General features: G+C 30.1%; 1 protein-coding gene across 1 annotated transcript in view; it reads left to right on the top strand.

Moving 5' to 3' along the window:
• The window catches only part of LOC129972233 (T-box transcription factor TBX3-like), a 78,113-nt gene extending 64,792 nt beyond the window's left edge, over window positions 1-13,321 (top strand). Inside the window, exons 5-6 of the mRNA XM_056086279.1 lie at window positions 6,653-6,825; window positions 12,207-13,321. Of these exons, the coding sequence (XP_055942254.1) occupies window positions 6,653-6,825; window positions 12,207-12,871 (838 nt within the window). The 3' untranslated portion in view covers window positions 12,872-13,321. The remainder of the gene's footprint in view (window positions 1-6,652; window positions 6,826-12,206) is intronic.
• Window positions 13,322-15,397: the final 2,076 nt, after the last annotated feature.

The raw sequence follows: 15,397 nt of genomic DNA, 5'->3' as shown, positions 1-15,397 counted from the left end.
CAAAATAGGCAGAAAAAAAGAAGAAAATGGAAATGTTGTGATTAGGAATTGTTTCACATTTTGCGGTAAATTATTATAATTATTAATTAAAAATTGGGTACGTCATAAAAATGTATAATGTATTTTTCGTGAAATATCAGCTACTTTAATAAATAAATAGTTTGATAGGTATTTTTAAAAACATTGCAAGTAGTTTATAAGAAAAATCAAAGAAGAGACAAATAAATAGAAGCTGCCCTAACCATTTTAATTTTTGTTTATAAAAATAATGTCTATAAATATTTATGATTCGCTCATATAAGTCTGCATAATAACTGGTTAAAAAAAAAAAGGAAAACAGTTTTCAAATTAACATTAGGTCCGTAATTAGCAAACATAAAAAGCTGACAGTGTTTTTTATTGTTTTAAACAATTTATAAATTTTATTTTTCATATCATCGATGCCATCATAGTCTTTATTTACTTGAAATTACTTAAAACAGAAATTGCTGCCATTCTTTCAACTAAAAATCTATAAATTTGGGATTAAAAGGAATTTCAGATCTATTTTGTGATTATTTATCGATAGATGAATAATTGTATAAAAACAAAACAATAATTCATTCATTTTGAGTTTGATTTGTTGAATTAAATCCAAGTCTTTCTTTAAATCCTGGTGTTTTAAATAAACGAAATGATTTTTTTAAAATTTATTAAAGAATTTGATACATAAGCTAAATTGGATTAAACTGTTTGTTCTTATTAGATTGGACAGCTCTGGAATCAATGCTTTTCGATATACTTTTTTAGTTAAAAATTTTTTTAATCGATTTTGTCAACACTTTATTGAATATATACACCTAAAAATATTATTCAATAATTATATAACAACAATCGCAAACGGAGAATTAAAAAAAAAAAAAGTTCTGTCTAGCATATTTACGATTACCCGAATTGCTAGGAAATAAAATAACCTGATCCATAAATATTAAACAGCCAAATCCCAAGGCGTCAAATTGTCTTATAAATAACCTGATTAAACCCTAAACAAAATTCCATCACGCAAGAAAGATGAAAACATTTTAAAATCAATCGCCAACTTCAACCCACCAACGAACATTTAAATATCTTTATTAACGCCGAAACTGCAAACGAAGCCGTCACAAGCTTCCATCTAATCCTATTTCACGCATATCATATGCATATAACAGGCTTAGCGAGGTTTAAGCCTTTCTCAAAAGCGTTATATTAGCTGACCTATCCTGTAGGTAATCCCCGCATTTTATGACCTACGCATTTACACAAAGAGCGTAATTTTTTTGTTTGTTTGTTACCTAACAAAATGAAGTCATTTCACTCTGAACTCTTTACAAAAAGAAAATATGTCTTAAAAGCTATGCAGCTAATAAAATAAAACCAGTCTTTCTTTCTTTCTTTTTTTTTTTTCTTCCTATGGTGTGAAATAAAACTTGGCCTTTCCCTGTTGTCCAGATGTCATCTGGACTGTGTGCGATGTTTCAAATAAATAATTTATAATGTGAATTTTCTAATTTTTGGTTAAATGCAGATATAAAATGATTAACATTTCAGTACTTATTCGGCAGTAATGATGGCCATTATTTACAGATGAAATTTTAACTAAATTATAGTACTTTATGTTTTATTGCTTACAAAAAATTTCAACCTTAAGGCTATTAGTACAGCGTCTAAAGCTCTGTTTAAAAAAGGATATTCTTAGATAGCACGCAATCTTCGCATTAGAACGATATAACAAATTACACCAGGAAAAAAAAAAGAAAACTTTTTTTTTTTTTTGAAACGCTAACGGTTGAATAACTCCAAGTTATTGCTGTCATTACTATTTATTTATAAATAAGCAGTTTCTCTAAGTTATCACATAAGGAAATCGTGTTCATCAATGTATCTTTTCTTATAATTGCATGATGTGTGTTTAATTCTTGATAACATTTCATTTTTATTTTGAAACTTCTCTCTTGAAAATAAAATGAATTAAAAATAAGAAAATTTAATAAAATTAACTATGCAAATAATCTGTGACCTAAAATAATTTTGCCTCGCATACATAAGCTGTGAATGAAATAGTTTTGAATAGTTAAGAAACCCAGTATTCTTAATTGGTACTTCTGGGAAAAAAACAAAACAAAAAAAACCCAAGATCGAAAAATAATCTTTACGCTAACAAATCATTTTTTAGACTGATCTAAACCTCTTAAATTATCGTACTTTTGTTATCAATATGAAGATATGATTCAAGATATGATTTCCGGAAATGTTATATGAAAAAGAAATTTTTAATTATAAACTGCGAAAATAATAATAATAAAATTTCAAAAAAAATGTATATAATCAGTAATGCAAGGTTAATCGTCCAGCTGTTTATCATCTGATACTCAAAATACTTTTAAAATCTCAATTTAATGTAGGGCCGCGGTGGTCTGATGGTAAGGTCTCGGCTTGGGAGCCGTAGGGTTTCTGGTTCGAGACCCGATTCCACTGAAGAACCATCGTGTAAGGGGGTCTGTTGCACGTTAAATCCGTCATGCCAAACGTCCTCCCACTGGTGTGGCGTGGAGAGGGGGGTGCCAGCTCAGGTGTCGTCCTTGTCATCTGACCGTGGTTCAAAATTTCGAGGTCCATCCCAAAATAGCCCTAGTGTTGCTTTACAACGGGACATTAATATAACTAAACTAAACTCATTTTAAAGTATAGCCTCGATAATATATTGCAAAGATAAATGCATTAAATTCTTTCCAAGTGTATATTTTTAAAGGAAACGAAACAAAAAAAATATTGCAATATTTTAAACTTATCTGATTTAATTTCATCAATTTAACTAAAGAAATACTTATAAATTTGCAACTAGATCGTTTAAATTTCATTGAGACATTTGCATTCTAATGTTATTTAAAAGGTTTAATATTTCCGTGAAATGCGTTGCCGTAGTAACGTACGAGTAATTAAATAAATGTAAGTAAATGAAATAACATATCCATAATATTTCTTCCGAAAACAGTGGCAACCAATACTGCCTAAAAATTAAAGGAAATTCGAACCTATAATCCTGAATATCAAAGTAGATAATGTTTCTTAAGCTTGATTCGTCTGCCATTGTATTATTTTTAAAATCTTATAATTTTAAACGAGCAATTCTTGTGTGTGTGTGTGTGTGTGTGTGTGTGTGTGTGTGTGTGTGTGTGTGTGTGTGTGTGTGTATACATATATATAATATATCTCAGAAACAGCTCTAACCATTTGGATCAAGTTTTATATTTAGATAAGACTTTGCTTTTTTAAGTTTATCTACATAGGTTTATCTATATAGGTTATCTATATAGTTTATCTATATATTTTCTTGAAAAAAAAAAACATGATTTTAGACACACACACACACACACATTTTTTACAATGTGCATGCATACAGATCCAGTTGAGAAAAATAAAAATTATTGTTGCCTAAATAAGCTTTAAATTATTTTTTAAATGTTTCAAAATTAGAGGAAAACCAAAATTAATGCAACCGAATGGCATCTATTTTTGAATTTTAAAGTGATGCAAGAATGAATTTTATGCAATTATATGCTCCGAAAAAATTGATAAAAATATTAAAATTTCAATTAGTTTTTATTAAAAAAATTAAAAACTTTCTTAAAGAACGCTTACTTCTAATGTAAACAATTACACGCTAAATTTGTAAGCTCTAAAACCAAACATCTACTTCGTAGAACGCTTTCAACTTTTTTTCATCAAACATAACACAAATTACAAAGAATATGCTAGCCTATTAACTGTATTATAGTAATATCTTTACAAATATGACAAGAAAAAAACCTGAAGACATGAAATTAACCAAATAGGATTACTTTTTGATTAATTTCATTGCAGAGCAAAATGAATGTTAGTTCTTACTACAAAAATAGATCCACTAGATCTTTATATTAGGATTACAAATCGAGGCAAATAAATTGAAACAAAATAAACGAAATCCTTTTTAACCTTAATGATGCTTCCACGAGTTGCATCTCCAGAGATTTCCGGGTTTGGCAGCACATTTTTTTTTGTTTGTTTGTTTTAATTCTAGAATGACATCCGCATTCTGGATAGGAAAACATCCACCTTGTTGGAAAAAAAAGATATATTTCATTAAAGCAAAGATATATATAGATAGATAGATGATGGAAAAAAATGCATCCATTTTTTCTCTTGTATAATAAAAATCTCTGTAACTGTGAACTGCGTTGTCTACCAATCATCCACGGCCACACGCCCCCATTCTTGCATCAAAAAAGTGGGCACGGGGGGGGATAGAATGAGTTGCGCAAACCCTTCACCACATTGGGGAGAAATGGTATCCCCCCTCCCAAGTTTTTCTTTTGCCACTAATGGGTAGTCGCTGTTCGTGACCGTACCACCCACTCACGACACCGCCCCATCTCTGATGACATCACACTGTTGGGTTGAGTTGTTGAGTTCCCTCTTGTTCGAGACAAGCGTGGAATGTGGCGCTTGCTGTATTAAGCGTTCCGGAAATTTCATTCATTTGTAGTGGTCTGGGTGGTAAAAAAAAAAAAAAAAAGTTTGGGACAGGAAGATGATTGGAAAAGAAGATGTCATGAGCAAAATGGCAGTTTGGAGCATTCTTTTAGTCCATTAAGATATGAAGTAACTAGGAAGCGAATGAACCCTCAATGTCAAGAATTGTTGTTTAATAATGAACAGTTTTATTGTGGCTGTAAACACATTGAATTTGAATTTTGGTTTTAAAAAACCCTATGTAGAATACTTTTTTTTTCCCCTTAAAGAAAGAAGTGATTTTGACATATTATCTAAATCCATGCATAATGCAAGTACCATTCTCAATTTTGAAGAATATATTTATATTCGATGCTTTTTTTGAGCTAGACAGCTAAGACAAGCTTATTTAAAGGGTTCCTATGTGCAAACAATTTTTGTATGTATTGAACGCTTCCCATTCTACTGCTCTTTGTTTAACAACTTTCTATCTGGAACTCGGATATCTTGTTTATTGAGAAACTGGATAATGCTTAGTCTATAGTTTCTCAAGAATAACTATGAACTGAACTATGTTTTTCTTACGTATGCTTTTTCCTTATACAGGTGTCGTCCTCGTCATCTGACCGCGGTTGAAAATTACAAGGACCGTCCTAAATTAGCCCTAGTGTTTACTTTAAACGGAACGTTAATATAACTAAACTAAACTAAACCTTTTTTCTTACGTTTACTTTCTTTTCCTTTTTTTTTTTTTTGGTCTATTTGAGTATTTATTTGGTTCTACCGTTTGACATTCCAAAGGAGCTTAGTATGAATGATTTCACTACTGGTCCTAGATTTTGTTTTTTGTTGGCGTATATTTTTCTTTGGAACTTTCCTGCCAGAAGGGTTACTCCAATGCGATCCATTTTTTTTTTTTTTTTTATCGAATTTCTTTGATGGGATTTGGATCTTGTATCCAAAATTCCTAATTCTTAAAAAACCTTTTTGACAAATTTCAGCCTTTTACAGCAAGGTATTATAATTCATTTGTAATGCCATTTGTTAAGAAAAAGTTATTAACTCCCGCCACAAATATATTTTATTGAATTTAAAATTAACATTTAAACTTTCGATTGATATGATTTTTTTAATATTCTATTTCGGCATTTTATATTACGGACTTTTTTTAAATTTTATTTTCATTAGAATTAACTTATTTTATAATATTTAAAAAATGACCCCTAATATTCTTTTTTTGAATCAGATTGTGAACTTTAAAATTCTGCATTTGATAATTTGTTATTAAGTATTAAAATGATTCAAATAGAAACTCAAACTAAGTTACCTACAGTTGCTAAAGATGTACAATTTTTGTATTAGAACTGTATGCAAAATTCCTTTAACTCCTTCTTGTTTTAGTTATCGTTCTCAAGATAATATAATTCCAGAAATGGATTGATGGGTAGATGGTAGAGTTTCATTAAAATATTGAAATAAATTTTCTTGACGTTTGTGATTATTCTCTAGATACGAAGAAATAAAAATAAAAAAAATAATAACAAGGTGTATCTAGATTATTAGTATCTATACCTAATTTCTAACGTTTAATATGTAATAATCATAATCAAATAGACATTTCAATATATTTTAATAAATTTTTATATGCAGATTAAAAAAATTTCGTAAATAGACAAAATTTTTTATATTAATAGCCGATACTAAATATTCTTGTGAAATCAATTATAGCACTTCCCTTTAAAATTAATTAAGACAAAATTGACTCTGTGTAGTAAAATTAAATAAAAGATTTGTTTATGGAACAATCATTGTAATAAAAGTAAATGAATTGAAATGTTTTTTTTTTGTTTTTTTTTTTATACTCATGTACGTAATCTATTTTTATAAGTATTTACTCATGTAATCTATTTTTGTATTTACTACTGTACGTAATCTTTTTTTGTAAGTATTTACTCATGCAATCTATTTTTGTATTTACTCATGTAAGTAATCTTTTTCTGTAAGTATTTACTCATGTAATCTTCTATTTTTTGTAAGTATTTACTCATGTAATTTTCTATTTTTGTAAATATTTACTCGTGTACGTAATCTGTATTTTTGTATTTCTTTTTCCTTGACCAAATGTATTACTTATTTGTTTCAGAAGACAAACCATGATTATGTCTCAAGACGGCAGTTCTCGTGATCGGTCAAGCATGGGATTGTCGAATGATCACAAAATGGATGAGGACAGCAGCGAAGAAGACGATGAAAAGGTAGACGTTGGAGGGGTTGCAGATCTTCGGCCCAATTTCAGTTTCTCCGGTGATCAAGAAGGTAATCTTTTTCTTAAAATATAACTACAACTGGTTACAAAAGTCGATAAACTTAAGATATTTGAATGATTTCAAAAATCGATAAACTTCAGTTTGTCAACTGATATCAAAAGTTGATAAACTTCAGTTAGTCAACTGATTTCAAAATTCGATAAACTTAAGTTAGTCAACTGATTTCTAAAGTCGATAAACTTCAGATATTCAAATTATTTCAAAAGTCGATAAACTGCAGACAGTCGACTGATTTCAATAGTTGATAATTTTGGGGCAATAACAAGCGCGATTGCTATCCCCTTCACTATCTCATATATTTACCAAATACAGTGCGTTTTGCGTTATATTTTTAATATAGTAAACAAAATAGAATGCATGTATCTTTTCCGTTTCACCAATTGCGCTGAAATTCTATACATCCTTGCAATACGGATATAATGACAACATATCAAATTTCAGTTATACAGCTTCTGTCGTTTTTAAATTATTACCTTCATCATACACATGAGTAGACAGTTAGACAAATTTTTTGCAGATTTGATGCAAAATTTGTACTGGATCAATAATTTTAGTGTCAAGAGTTCCAAATTTCATTTGAGGGATTTGTTGCATTTTAAAATTATTGAGTCAACTAACATGAATAATTTGAAGAAAAAAAGTGTTTAATCTGGATTTATATGACTTATCTATCATCTGACTTTTCTGAATTATTCCAGAATTCGAAGATCGGCAGAATCTCGAAATTTAATTTTTTGACGATTATTAACCTTATATATATATATATAACATTATTTTATGTGAAGCAGAATGCAGTTTGAAGACAGTGAAGATACTTTTAATTTCGTGACGTCGTTTTATTTCATTTTGAAGAAGCAGGCATATGTACAAGCGATGAGCACACAGAACGACACAGAAAAGGAATGAGGAAAAAGCTCTTGGACATTTTATCCCTGTTCTTATATAACCTCAGATTTTGATATGGAAAATATTCCTTTACAGTGCTAATATATAATGAGATTTTGAGAGGGATTTTCGTTACACGCGTTGGAGAGGCAGGGGAAACACAGGGAGATTTTAAAAAGAACTTGTAACGTCAGCGGTATTTTGTCTCTTCACACGGAGAGTGGGAAGTTAGACTTTTAGCTGATTCAGCAATTTAACAAAGCTTCTCTTGAATTAATTAAGTAGAGACAGTGGAATTGGATCACAAAATAAGAGAATATTTTAGAATGAAGTTACTATGGGCTAAATTAAGATAAAATCTTGAAAATTAATTAAATTGAAATTAGAGTTAAAATATCATCACACACACACACACACACACACACACATTGTTAACAGGAAGAAAAAGGATGAGATTTTCAAAAGCAACGAGAAATAATCAACTAAAATTTGCTTTGAAAATCAGTACAATTTGAATAATAAATGCTTTCAGTTTGCCAAAGTTGAGTGTTTTATTTAATGCTTCATTGGATTAAATTATTAGAAAAGAAACTGCTGCTTTCCAATAGATATTATTTCCCCTCTCCTTTCAATAAGAAAGATGGCCCTTTTAAAAGTATCAAATTGTTATAAAATTGTTTGGTGCAATGTCTTAACTCGTTTAATCTTCTTCTTTAATCTTCCTATCTTCATCAGTTTCGAAGTTGAAGAGCAAACTCGCTCAAATTCTATTGTTTGAATATATATGCAGTGTCTGCTCATTAATTTTCTTGTCTGCTGAAACATTTGTGGGATTTTATTATGTCTGATCAGACCGTTTGTTATGGTTTTAGTTTTAAAGATTTAATACTATGTTTGAAGATCCGATGTGTTTTTGTGCTTTCTTTAGTCTGTATGCAAGATTCAGACGTATTCGCTATATTGTGGCATCAATATTTGAAGAATGGAATGATGACCCATATGTATTTATGAATTGACTGAAATTCAAAATTACTAGATCCTGACCAGAATCGTCCTTTCAGTGGAAAAACTTTTGATAATGATAAAATGTTTTGGTTCTTCCATATGAACTATATTTTTAAATAAGTAATAAACTAATAACATGACAGAGAAAAATTGATTTTCCGACAAAGTTTATAGCTAATTTAGTACTAAATGAAACACAAATTTCAAATCATAAGTAGTTTAACTTTTTATAGTCCAGAGATTGTAATAGTTTTTCTGCCAATATTTGATTTCATGTGCAAGTAATACGACTGAAATATTCTTCCTAAACTATAACTCATAATTTCTGATAGGAGTGTTCTCCATTTCGTAAGTTAACATCTGATCAAAAAATAAACTATAACACATTTTCTATAGAAGTGTTCTCCATTTCGTAAATTAACATCCGATCAAAAAATAAACTACAACACATTTTTGATTGGAGTGTTCTCCATTTCGTAAATTAACATCCGATCAAAAAATAAACTATAACACATTTTTGATAGGAGTGTTCTCCATTTCGTAAATTAACATCCGATCAAAAAATAAACTACAACACATTTTTGATTGGAGTGTTCTCCATTTCGTAAATTAACATCCGATCAAAAAATAAACTATAACAATTTTTTGATAGGAGTGTTCTCCATTTCGTAAATTAACATCCGATCAAAAAATAAACTACAACACATTTTTGATAGGAGTGTTCTCCATTTCGTAAATTAACAACCGATCAAAAAATAAACTACAACACATTTTTGATAGGAGTGTTTTCATTTTCGTAAATTAACTACTGATAAAAAAAATAAACACGGATGGCTAATGAAATTGCATTTATATATTATATAAAATATCTTGAATTGGTTGATTTGTAAAATGTCAAGTTAAATTGAGTTAGTTGCAGTATTACAAGCCGGAAATTCATTACTGAAACAAAAATAAGTAAATTAAAAGACTATGTATACAGCAACAGCATGAAACTTTGAAGATCTGTAGCAAACCAATTATCTCCAAATAATGAAGACATCGCAATTTAGCTAAAACGTTCATGTGACGGAAGTAACTGTAACCTTATTTGTTTGCAAAAAAATTGACCATCTCATCCATGACGTCGTTGTCCATGTAATTGATTCAAATCTTGGTCAAATGAGGATAAACATCATTAAAGTACAAAAATAAGGTTCTGCTTGTTAGAGGAGAGCTGCCAGACAGCTATTTAAACAATCCTACCTTGGAATTTTCCTCGATGTAAATGCAATATCCGCTAAAGAATGAAGAATCTCTGTTTTGCTTGAGTCTGATGCTTCTTGTTTTGTGTTTGAAATAACATTCCTTTCCGTTTCTGTTATTAACTAAGATCTGTCTTGGCTCTATCTGATACACCTGACTAACTTTAAATATGAAGTCAGTTGATATTGCAAGATAGAAGTGATTAAATCTCGCCGTTTCTTGTCGGTTTATTACTATCCTCTATTACATCATAAAAAAGAAAGAGAACATGTGGAATCAAAGTATAAGTAATTGAAGCCGTATACAAGCTGTGTTAAGGACAACATGAAAAATGTTGATTGAGTGTTTTGATTTCCTTATTTGCAATTTCTAAATGTTGCTTATTAACATGAAGTAAAAATGGAATGTGGTTTTGTTTATTTTTTCCAACGCATTTAATTTGGAAACTTCTTATTATAACGATTCTGTTTTTCCAAAATGACCTAATTTTCCGAACATCAAAAGATAAATTTTGGAACATCGGGTAATTAGTTTCAAATTGGAATATTGTGGTAGAATGAAGATCATTATGATCCTTGCAGTGGAAGCAAGAGGACGTATATTTTTGGGAACATTTCTTTAATGTTCACATTTCACACAAGCAAACATAAAACACGAAAGACAAGACAAGATATAAAAGCGCGCGTACCTTAACAGAACAACATCCATATCATTATAATTACAATCGGAGTGCACCATGGGATGCGTACCTAATCTGGCATCACCATCTATCATCCACAAGATAGAGTGGATGATAGATGAGTCATGCAACTGCTACAACATGAGTTAAAAACCGAGATTAACCCGTGACTTATTGTGACTATTTATCATGTGTTTTCTCAATTCAAAATTTATTATAGATACATTAGAGGCAGAATAAAAAAAATATTGGATTGCTGTTTCAGTTTTCTTATTTCCGACTTGCAATTAGTATCTATGAAAATATTGCCATTGCTATATCTCTCGTGATTCGTCTCATGTGATCTTGTTTATTTTTCTTATGTTTTTGATTTAGAAAAGTATAATTGACTTTCATGTTGTTGTATTAAAAGATCTTCATTCATTTGAACTTCAAAGAGTGAAGCTCAAGATATCTATGTATGATAGAGAAGGAATGGTAACATTTAAGTAGGGACATGAAGTCAAAACCGGAATTCTCGAAATGAAATGAAACTGTGGTGCCGCACAGTAGTTGTTTTATTGTTTCAATGCATTTGTTAAACTTGTGGCAACACCACCTTTTTCTATTATAAAAACTCGCACCAACATTTTCACGGCACTCCGCAGCGCCAGGCTTCTTGAGAGTTCTTGTTTTTTATTAAGGTGGATTTTTAAGGTTTTATTATTAGACTTATTGTTGTTAAAACTTTTTGCTTTTTCATCAATTAATTGAACATGCTGTAGCCACTTTGCTCTAATGATCACATCATAATAAAACTATAAGCCATTGACAAACATTATAATGAATTTCCTTTCTGCAATTGAGAGACTATATTTATGTATTGCTGGAAATGAAAGTTAAAATTCTACTGATACTAATATACCAATGTTTAATTAATTCAGTTAATCCTCTACTTTGAATTTTTTTAACATGTTCTATTTAATTATGTAGAAGAATTGGGACAATCCTTCATATTTTTTAGGTAAAACATTGATTCAAAGATTGTAAAAGTGCAAGTATTTCGAGGCATCTGGTCCTTTTAGTAATGTTTTCTGTACATAGTAAATTCGCTCTTTTTTATAATAAAATCATTTCATTTAATAAATAAATAAGGATATCAATTGAAGATTCACAACCCATTCGTCTAATTGAGTAGTTTTCGATAGTTATTATCACGCTGTTATAAATTTTAACAGTTTCCATGAGAAAATATTTTACCGACAACTAGAATTTTTCAACCTAACTGCGGAAGATTATTGGAATGATTTCACAAACCAGCTCAATACATTTAAAATATGGCCAAAAAAAAAAAAAAACCCACCGTGAACCTATTTATTTACAGCAATTTAGTACTTGATGTGGTTCTCTAGCTGGAAAGTATTTTAGTAAATTGTGTATTTTTTGAGCAGATCCTTTTTTACCCTTCTTCAAAACTATTAAATTCCTTTGACTTTTGTTTTAAATAACTAGTTAATTAAATTCATTTTTGTATTAAAAAGGCAGTATTTAATACTAAATAAATATTTTTGTTTTAGTGCCTAGCAATGGATTGAACGCGAAAGAAAACAACGATAGCGCAGCAAAGAAAGATTCTCCTTTCAGTGCCGACAATTTAATCCGAAATCGCTTGTCTCCCAACGAGCCCCCAGTCATCATCAGCGAAGGTGGACCAAGTGTCAGTGTTTCGTCATCGTTCCCTCCATCCCACATGTTACCGTATATGTATTCTTCAGGACTCTATCTGCCACCCCCTCCTGGTGTCTTCTTGCCAGGGAGCAATACTGGACATTTTCCAATGCCAGGACCTTTTGGACCTACTCCATCCACCTCTTCGCTGCATCCCAGCCTTTTATTTAACGCCCATCTAGCGATGTCACAGTCACTTTTTAACCAAAGTTATACCTCTACCTCTGAAGCTATGAAATACCATCAACATCGGTTTTGGCCCTACCCTGTAGTTTCAACACCTGTATCTGTTCCTTGTCCTCAGCCTAGTATGTCAGAACTTCGATCTCCTATGTCCACTGGTTCTTCATATGATGGAAGTCATTTCAAATGTTCGTCATCTCCCGGGTCAGATGGTGGAGCAAGTTCTGTAGGGTCTTCGTCCAGTGATCTGAAGAACATGGAGAACATGGTAAATGGACTGGAACGACAACAAGGGATGCCAGTAACATTATCTACCCTCAGAGACAAATAGTCAAGAGGGTTGATGGTTTTGTATAACGATTTCAGAAATTTTTCAATAAGTTTCTGTTTTATTGGATGAAACTTTCCGTCTTACTTTCAATGGAATTGCTTTTAAATTTAGTCAACTTGTTATGGAGAAAGAAGGAATCTGCTTCTAAAGCATAATGGACAGATCATCTTGTAAATAGCGTGAATCATTGACTCTCGCTTTTCTCCTGTCCTGTGTACATAATTAGATACGCAAGCAAATCTTCACGAGGAGAAAGCTGTATTCAGGAAAAGAATTCATGATAACCATCATACAAAAATACATCGAGCAAGCAGCTTTTTCTGAATTAAAAATAATAAATATGAAAAAAAAACATATGAAATATACTATCTTTGCGGATTAATTGTACATTCATTTAATGTCTGATTTTTCAGTTTCCATTTATAAGGTCTAATTTTCGTTAAGACATTGTATAAGACAATTTATCTTTGCTGGGAAATAATTTATTGCCAGCTTAGATGTTAGAAAAAGAAGTGCAATAAGTTTATTGAAGAAAAAGTTAAGATATTATTGTAGATTCAATATTTTTGATTGCTGCTATTTTTATGTGAGAATTTATTATGGCAATTCTATTAAAAGTATTAATCATTTATTTTAGAAAATGCCAATTAATAATGCGTTTTAAATAACTGTGTGTTCATAACAAAAATACGTTTAATTATTTTGCATTAAAAATGAATTTTAATTGTCCAACACTGTAAATCTATTTGTTTGTATAGATATTAAAATTATTATAATTTCCGCCGATCAGTGCTGGTATTAAAAATGGTGTGGAACTGAAAGCCTGCCTGTTTATCATTGTAATACAAGTTCATAATTATAATGTAATCCAATATAAGTCAATCCAATATAAATGTGAGGTGTGCAATGTTTATTCTACAAAAACTTTTCATTGATGCTTTTAAAAAATTTGAAACCTTTTTGTGTGTGTGTGTGTGTATGAGTGTTTTAAACTATCCCTTTTCATATATATAATGAGCAACGATGCAAGATTTTCGAAGTATTTTAAAGAATATTGAGAATTTAAACTTGCAATAGAAAATTACTATTTATTAATTAAAGAAAGTATCAGCGAAGGTGGAAAATAAAAATACTCCAAGCGGATTTATCTTATTTTTAAAATATTTTTTATTCTTAATTAATAAGTTAAATAAATAATTGTGACCTTTTAATAAAGTGTTTTTCTTTTGTCTTTTAAAGGTGACTTAAAAAAACGCTTGGTTTGAAAATTCCTTTAGTACAAATCTTAAGTAGTGATAGGCTTATATAATATTTGTAAAGAAAAATAAGAAAAAGTGGAGTAGGAATGGAAAAAAAAAAAAAAAGCCGTCATTTAGACTATTAATTAAAAATGATTGAAAGTTTAAAAAAAATTCTTTAAGAATAGCAGATAAATCTGAAGTTTTTTTAAAATTGAATTTTGTTTCAGTTAGTTTCTTAGTAGTTCATTTAACAATTTTTTTCTTTGGTCAAAGCATAACTGTTTAAAAAATTTTAAGGACTTGCATTTTTCTAATAAATAAATTTGTTTTGAATACCCCCCCCCCCCCCACACACACACCACTTTTTTTCTTAGAAAGTATAGATAAAGAATCGATTGATCAATATTACTGATATGTGTAAACTAAGTAAAAGTCAGGATACATGTGACGCCCCGTTTCTTTTTTTCTTTTGCATTTCACAATCGTAATAAACCTGTGGCATTTATTATTAACGATTGCTTGAGTTAACTCTACGTTGAAAGTTATGCGCAACAACTTTTCCAGCGTATAATATATGTTTTTATAAGTATAAAGACTCCGAAAACTTTTTAGCGAATCTAACACATTAGCTGCCATGGCCTTTGATTTGGACTGTCTGTCTAATTAGACAGACTCTCTTTTCTTTTAAAAATGTAGTAGAGAATGAGTAATCCAATTACAAAGTAGGTATGAATCACATGCGATTCACATGGCAGCCGACGTGTTAAAGAATTTATTTCTAATATCGAATTCCATTCTTTATCGATTTATTAGCATTTAAAATTAAATTCTAGCATAATATAGGTATACTTCAAATATATCCAGAATTGGATTGACTGTCTGGGGTATTATTTTTTTGTATTGTCAACATTCTGTTAATAGTTGGCAATAATTATGCAAATTTAATAGTATTAAAGCTCACGTATTAAACTTCTTTCTTACAGCAACGGCCGAAAAAAAAAAGCTTTCCTTTTTATATAGTTAATTACTTTCCGGATTCATTGATCAACTTTTAATTTGCAACACAGTATATCCGCTAGAAAGATACAAACCTAAATGACGTAATTATTATAGATATTCAAACTAAATAAAATAAAATAATATCCTGATTTTCAAAAACTCTACTTTTCATTTCCTTGAACTTTCTCAATATCTCATCTAAACTCAAGACGCTGTGTCGTGAATTCTTAATAAGTTCAAAGAGTTTGGGATGTCTCGTGCACCAGAGTTGACTTTCGGCTCTCAG

Source organism: Argiope bruennichi, chromosome 6 (genome assembly GCF_947563725.1).
Source record: "Argiope bruennichi chromosome 6, qqArgBrue1.1, whole genome shotgun sequence".
NCBI classification, from domain to species: Eukaryota; Metazoa; Arthropoda; class Arachnida; order Araneae; family Araneidae; genus Argiope; species Argiope bruennichi.
Note: the sequence above shows the minus strand (reverse complement) of the source record. Positions and strands in the feature narration are given on the sequence as shown.